Here is an 8,342-nt window from a genome sequence, read left to right on the forward strand (position 1 = left end):
TAATGTATACATTAGCGGCAGCAACGTTACGATACCACATAATGTATACATTAGCGGCAGCAACGTTACGATACCACAGATAGTAATATAAAACATATCTGTACTAGTTGGAAACTGAAAACACTTTGTATCACTGCCACAAACTCCATATTGTCAGGTAATCTTTTCTATTTATCAACTCATCTCATGCTTAATAAGTTGATGAGCAATGTGTGTGTTGAACGAATTCAAGTAAAACTTGTGTAGTTTGCATTTATTTACAATTGAAAAGTCCAGGTAATTTTGCCAAGTCTTTGGAGGATAATCTCAAAATACCCCCAGGTATTCCTCAAGACAACCCCAAACAATATCCTTCAATTTGACTACTGCAATCCACATAATAATTAATATCTCCATCCCAAAAGCATACCATGGTCTGAAAACCCAAACTATACATCTAATGCTATCAAACAAAACATGCTCAGCTTTACCTTCAGTCTTTATTCTTTAGGGTCTTAATGTTACTTGACAAACACAGGAATTTCTCCTAGTTAAGACTTTTGAAAGAATAAAATTTTAGTGCACTGTTAAAGTACTGTTGCACATCAAAAGCAGTCATCTTATAAGTGGTCTGGAAGTATGCTCTCCCATAAAAAGGAACAATCTGATACATTTCCTGGACCAATATGATGTTGAATTTGAGATGGATCCAGCTGGTCATCCAACCACAATGCATTATTGAAAGCTACTATAGTAATGAAAATGGGAGATGTTTTTTTTACTAAAGCATGTGAATATGAGAACAGACTCAAATACATCAGTCTCATGCACAATGGATGAGTGTTCGTAGCACTGCATACTGTAAAGTTTCCTAATATATTACTCATGTATGCAGTGCACTAAATTATAGATCAACATGTAAACAGGATATATTCAGTTATTCACTGGCACAAATTTAAATATTTTTAAAAACATTCATGGATAACAGATGGCACCACATTCTTGGAAACCTTTACAGGTGCCATATATTACTTACTGCAGATGAAACATTCTAGAATTCAATATTTTTTTAATGCATTTTTTTCTAAAACTTGTCGCTCTATATTATTTCTAAGTATACATAGAAAATTAAAACTAATCAAAACTATGTACATTTGTTCTATCTTTGTGTACTACCAGGCTTTACCAAATTAACCAAACTGTTTTCAACTTGGCATCTTTCAAGTCTTTCCTACACAAATATGTCAACGGTGTAATATAATTAAGGTATTCTGTGTTTCTTCTATGACTCCTGACATGGGAACCGTTTTATTAATACACTAAAAATTGTAAAATCAAAATAACTTATTTAATGGAAACTCTGTAGTAAAATGATCATCTGCGGCCTAGTGTTGGGGAGATAAGACAAAGCCTTTTCTAGAGCCCTTACACTCTGTTTAGGCAGGAATCTAGTTGCTGTTTAACTCTCTCAACATGGGCTCGGTAGATTTTACTGACCATGTGACCTCCTTGTACTCGTTTAAAGTTTTTATAGTTTTGATACTACTAACTTTAACAAAATTTGGCAGACTTTCAGTAAACATTAAGCCTCTCACATACAAAGAATCATATTTTTTAGTGAAGTATTTTTAATAAACTAATAAAAGATTTGTCCGTGAATATATATATATAGTTATTTTTTTTACTAGTTCGAATGCAATGTAGTTTCATGTTAAGATTAATATTTTTCTTCATCTCAAAAATCTCAAATTTCATTTGCATAATCTCTAAAACCTCTTAAATACATTTCAAATGTTTGTTTTCAGTAAGACTTTACATTTTATCTGTTATTTTCTCTACATAACTCTATACAAAGTTGGTCAATTTGACTGACCTCGTAACCACCAAAAAAAAAACATCTAAATAAATTTAAATTACCCTTTTTTCTTTCTAAAATGACATCAAATTGTAACATGAAACTACATTCGTATATCCTAAGTAGCTTTAAACTCATAATAGTGTACATCTATTTATACTTAAATTTTATTGTTTTATTGCCCTTTGAACTGTGTCTAACTACTATTCAAGCCATTATAAGTTGTAAATCACTTGAGTAACATATTGCTCATGTTACGCTATCGAATTACATTACCCACGAGCTACTCTGAGCTACATGCATGCCTTGTGAAACATTCTTATTATATCATTATCATTTATTGTACAAACTTTAACATTAACTAACCTAAAGAGATTCCTATTTTTACATTTTAGTTACTTTTATAATAATAAATAAAGAATAAACATGAAAAATTAGAAATAAAGTACTTACTGTCAACTGTTGATGACACTTAACCCTACTTTATTTTATTATAGTAATGGTAGTCGTGCACTAAATAATTTGTATTTAATTAAATAATGCATCAAAGAATATGAAATAATAAAATCCAAAAAGCAGACAATTTCCCCTAACTATCACAATTTTTCTGGCTTTCTAACTATGCAACAAGAGCCATTACAAATTCATCCAAGCTAGTCGTTGTCTTTCCCATGGGAGAAAATCTTGCACTAACAGAGAAATTGACAACTCTCCCTTCAGAAAACAATATAATATAATACGTCACTTGATAGATGAAAACCTTGGCTTTCTATTGGTTATACATAATATAGAATTAAACATAAGAGAGATCTATTAACAAATTTAGAAAGAGAGGATGTGACAGGTGGGTGTGGCAAGAGGGGTTTGATTTTCTATTTAATGGCTCTATAACCAAACAAAATTGAAGGCTATAAAAATTATGGTTTGTCTGAGCAATGATAATTTTATAGTGAGTAATTTACATTAAATTTCATACTTATTGGAGGGGTGGTGAATAAAATAGAGAAGAGGGGATGCCTAGAGTAAATATGTCACATTTCTCATATTAAGGGAAATTCAGGATTTTTTAAAATATTGCCTTATAAAATTAAGAACTTAAAACTTATATGTTATTAAAATGTGGACTATTAGCTATGATTTTATGCTATACTAATTGGTAAAACAAAAGGCAGTTTAATAAAATTTTGAATGTAAGTCACTAAAACCTCATGACATGCACAGTAAATAATGCCCAGGCAGAGAGGGTTAAGTAATCAATTATGGCTGCTTTCATACTTCATAATAATTAATGGAAAACATAATAAATCAATGTGGAGAAAACAACATTTATGCATAAACTATGTATATTAACATGCAAAATATATAAGAATTAACCTGTTTGCAATTTTTTGGTGCTAATGATAATTTTTTTGTTGTTTTTTTACACACATGTCCTAGAAGAATCAACATATCACATAAAATTCACCAAATCTTCTCAGCTTTTGTCTTTGGAATGAAATTCTCCAATGTTTCCCAGGCTGGGAACACAACACAAAATTCCTTTACTTTTCTCAGTTTTCCTGACCCATGGGAACCACATAGCCCTACATCCATGTACTAAATTAACAACATAATGACAATGAGTCTTTTCACTTACTTTCAAACACTTGGCATAGATCGTTCTAATTTCAGATTTTTTCGCTGCAGCATTACACTGTGGACACTTGGCTCCCTGACCCTTTAGCCATCTTTCAATACAGCTGCGAAGAAATTAAAAAACAAATAACTAACATATTCAACAATAAAACATTTTAATCTGTAAGCTACTGGTACAAAATATGACAGTGTTATTTTATTACGAGTTACAGCTTGTACAGTAAGGAAGAATATTTTTAAAACAGGTACAACGTTTCAATCACTGATGCAATCGTTCTCAAGTGCACGAGTTTACGAGAATGATCGGACCAGTGATCAAAATGTCATATATGTTTTTAAAATATTATTCTTTACTGTTAAAGCTTTAACTTTTAATAAAATAATACTTATAATCCATAAGTAAACTCAAAATGAAATGATTAAAGTATCATAGTGTTGTTCAGAACAACTCGTATTTATTCAATTACAATAAACTGTAAAAATCAACATATGAAAACAAAATGCTTCACAAGTGTTTTCATCTATCAAAAGACGTATAATTTTATGCATTTTATAGTAATGAACTATCCATAAATTTCTTCAAAATTCCATGGAGGATGCCAATATTATTTCTGCAATTTTATCCAGAAACACCAGCCTTAACTGGTGTAAAAAAAAACAAAAAGAAACGGAATCTGAGCAGAAAAATCGGAATACTTTCATTTCTGCCCTCATTTTCTGACCACGAGTGATGTTGAAAGTCATAAAGCAAACAGAATACGTGATTTTCACTTATTTTGTACGAGTTAATGCAAGCTCAACATGGAGTATATTTAGATTTAACTTTCTACAAAACCCAAGTTTCGCAAGAGTTCCATGTCACGATGCTGTTTGTAATTGTCGCGGTTTACAATCTGTTTTTTACTATTAACAGATATCATTTAACTATTAAACTTAGCTGAAATTTATTTTTTCTTTTTGGACCTGATATTTGTGGTGTTTTAGTATCAGAGTTTTTTCCCAACCAATTTCTGTATCAGCATATAATTTCTTTTTATACTGTAACTTTTACGGTTTTTATTTTTACATTTACTTTAAATTTCGGAGATAATTTAAGTAATAAACCCACCTGTGATTTGCTCTTTTTTTGTCTATTTCTTTTAAATTTCTTTTGGCTAATCATCAATATGATTTCTGATTGACCAATAATTTTTATTCAGTGTTACAAAAGCACTTGAATCTTGTTTTAATATAGCTGTTAAAATACAAACATTTTAAGTAACCATGGTCTCGATAGTGGAGTTGTTTTATTTCACCCCCATAAAAAGTTACTGGAACGTGTTATACCAAATCCACAAATTGTATTTAAAAAAAACAAGAGTTTAAAAAGTGTGATCATAATGACAAGAGCTAGGGTTAAAAACTGGAATGGTTGGCATCTCTGATTTAAATTAAAGTTTTTTTGCAAAATGGATACCTACTAAAATACTAGTTGTTCCTTCCTTTTTATATTTTTTATTTACATTTTAGATTAATTAAATCTAATGATCTAAGTGGCATGCACCAATATTTATAATATTAAGTGGACATAATAATTAGTTTTGGCTTAAACAAAATTTAACATAAATTTCTTTGTCTAAAGAGTTTAAATCAGAATACACTGTAAAGGCTAACCCTAGAATTACCAACAGGATCCCTATAGATCCCACCGATTTTTTAAACACATTTTTAGGTACCAAAGAGCTTTTTTGGACTCGAATAACATACAATATTAAAAACTGTGATTACAATTGCAATTAATTCCACTAATTACATAAAATTAGTGATTTCACTGAAATGTTTTTTTGGTCAGTTCTTTACCTTGAGTGTTGTGACACGTTAAAACATAAAATTACCCAATCTTATGTAACATATAGTCTCCACTGGCAATGAATGATAAAAAAGTAAAATATGAAACTTAATGCCACAGGTAGTAACATGTAAACACTTTCATCATGCAACTTGCAACTCTGAATGACAAAGATGATAAAGAGGACAAGTTTCAGTTTGGACAAATGGGCTATATTAAACCTTTGACTGTGGCTGTTTTAAAGTATGCACAGAATTTTTGTGAGCCATACACGGAGGTGGAGTTTGCCCTTTAATGACGGTGAACCATTAGCAGGGGGTACGGAACAAAGCAGGGAGTATAGATTACTGAAGTTAAACATAAAATTTACAAAAACATATTAGCATTTAAAATGGGAAATCAACAGTTATCATGTATTTCTCACTTAGAATCCACACATATATACGAGTAACCACCAACCTCCAATTTTTAGATCCCACAATGAAAAGCATGTTTAAATAAAAAAATCCAAAGAATTAAAACTAACCTGAAACCAAAGAGGTGACCACACTTTAAAGAAACTAATCTGTGAACACCCGAATTGGTCCAGCGATCAAAGCAGATAGTACAAATCTATAACAAAGAAAACATAACATTTTGTTAAACTTACACTATCCACACTTCACTATAATTTTACTCCTTTTCAAAGTGCAGAGCGAAATCTAGAACTAATGTGAATTTATTTTGCAAATGAAACAAATTCATTATAAAGTATTACATTGTTGAATTTTGTTAGGTAATAGTAATACAACATCATAAAAAAACAACAGTGGTGAGAGACCATATCCTGTTCACCTTTTGATTATATTAAGAACTCACTAAAAGACATGAATTACAATTCCAGATAATTTTATCTATGTTAGTACCTGCCCATCTTCCTCAGACTCATCCAGGTTATTCTCTTTACACTTGGGAGAGATAGAAATTTTTTGGATGCCATTTTTTGGTTCTGATTTACAACCATCTGGATTTAATGAACTGCTAAGAACAGGATCACTTGATGTTGATACATCTCTATTATGTTGTTCTACTGTAGTATCACTACTAGCCGGCGCTACTGATGAAGTTTCAAGATGTCCCGCTGATCTTGTAGACTGTTCAATATTCTGTGGTACATTATTTATGAATGAATAAAAATTAAATTTTTCCACATATTCCTCTTCTAAATGATAAAAGCTTTTGTTGAATGAATTTTTGAACATTAACTTATCATTTTACAGTTATTTCTTTAGTAATTGCTAATTTTAAATCCTATAAGTTTGCCATAAATCAAGCCTTGTAATAATAGGTTTAGCCATGATGCAAAAGACACATCAGTTTAGCCATGTTTAGAGCAAGTACATTTTCACAGAGAGTTTGTCCTGAATTTGGTCATAAAAGCAACCTAAGGTTTTACATACACATAAATCAACCACGAATCACTTTGTTAAAAATAAGAAATATCATACATTTTGAAATTAGCAACCCTTTCCTTATCAAATTTTGTCATCTTTCTGATAGACACTACTACATTATCAATTAAAAACTACTTAACAAGTCACCCACATCTGAATTATCATTATCTTCACTTGAGTGCTGATCATTAGCACTTTCCTCTGATACTTCTGTTTCATCATCATCTTCAGTTTCAACTACCTCTACATCCATGCTGTCAGTGTCATCTGTTGAGCTCATCTTTAATTAGTTACTGTTGAGAAATTCTGAAATGGGCATAGTCTGCAATAAATTAAATCACGAAAAGAAATGGTTATTTGAAACATGACATGCTCTCTTATCATCGCAATGAAGAGAATACTAATTATTACACTAAGCAACATCTTTCTGTTGAGCTAGTATAAATAACACATGATATTGTTAAAAAAATCACTTTAATTATTTAAAACAAAATATCAGTAAATACATATCTCGTGTTGAATAAAATCTAAATTTTAGACACTTTAGAGTTTGGACTAAAACAAAGGAAAAATTTGTTGAAACTGAAACTTTGAAAGTCGTCAAAACTGACAAGAGTAACTAAAAATAAAATTAACCCAGTCAAATGAGAAATGACTTTACTGGTCTCAAAGTTTCGTAAAAATACATAAATAAAAACAAAAAATAAAGAAAAAATGTGAAGTTTCAACTCACCATTAAATTTATTATATTATTAATAAAATAATTTATGACAGTGACACCTTAACAGTACGACTGTTTCGTGGATGGTTAGACTTAGAGTTTAAGTTTAACTTCACTTTAAGGCTGGTCCTCATTGTACCAGTACCAATACTAATAGACTCTAGTATTCCTATAAAAATTAATAGTAACTATTCATAGATTTTATTCAAAATTTATATCCAGCTGATTTTAAACAAACTTCGAAAAATCACAATTTGTACTACATACAATGGCATTGGCAAAGTCTGTACAAAACATTCAATGAACAACTAACAATCGCTCATTTTTAATGCCGCCATCTGATGGTTTACAAGTTAAACTATAAACATGAATTTAAAAAGGGTCTTAATGTGGTTTTCGTCATTTTACAGACAAATCTCTTCATATTGATTAAAATGAGCATCAAACAGTGGTGCGCCAAGAGCAAGGGTATAGGGAGTATGTACCCCTTAGATAAAAATATAACGCTCTCATTCTAAAATGTTCTGTAAAAAAAAATGTCGCGTCTGAGATGTCGCCCCTATAATGAAGATATATATCGATCTAAACCTGCCTTAGAATGGCAAGTGAAATATAAATACATTATGTCTAGCTGAAATCGCAAATCCATAGACAGCTGAGAAATTGCACATCTTAGATGTGGATTTCCTGGGAAATCCAAAAACGTTGCTACGTCAGTGTGATTTTCAGGCATCCTGATTAACTAGGCATCAATAATGTATTGGCTGTAAAGCACATGAATCTATTTACACTTTCGCTAGACTTCAAATTATTATATTGTTACGTCTCTGGTCGTTTGTTAATTTTCCGTAAAAATTCTTTCCGAAGAAACTTTACCGATACAAGTCCTTT

At 30.7% G+C, this 8,342-nt stretch overlaps 1 protein-coding gene across 3 annotated transcripts in view; it reads right to left on the minus strand.

The window, feature by feature from the left end:
- The window catches only part of LOC106476687 (E3 ubiquitin-protein ligase RFWD3-like), a 14,186-nt gene extending 6,407 nt beyond the window's left edge, over positions 1 to 7,779 (minus strand). The window contains exons 1-5 of one of the 3 annotated variants that reach the window (XM_022380487.1): positions 7,464 to 7,779; positions 6,882 to 7,036; positions 6,203 to 6,442; positions 5,824 to 5,909; positions 3,471 to 3,573 (exon numbers count right to left, since the gene is read on the minus strand). In XM_022380487.1, the coding sequence (XP_022236195.1) occupies positions 3,471 to 3,573; positions 5,824 to 5,909; positions 6,203 to 6,442; positions 6,882 to 7,010 (558 nt within the window). In that variant the 5' untranslated portion in view covers positions 7,011 to 7,036; positions 7,464 to 7,779. Of the gene's footprint in view, positions 1 to 3,470; positions 3,574 to 5,823; positions 5,910 to 6,202; positions 6,443 to 6,881; positions 7,053 to 7,463 lie in introns of all 3 variants that reach the window. The other 2 variants (XM_022380486.1, XM_013937322.2) reach the window with 2 other exon arrangements.
- Positions 7,780 to 8,342: the final 563 nt, after the last annotated feature.

The sequence above is a fragment of the Limulus polyphemus genome, unplaced genomic scaffold (genome assembly GCF_000517525.1).
Source record: "Limulus polyphemus unplaced genomic scaffold, Limulus_polyphemus-2.1.2 Scaffold11233, whole genome shotgun sequence".
NCBI lineage: Eukaryota > Metazoa > Arthropoda > Merostomata > Xiphosura > Limulidae > Limulus > Limulus polyphemus.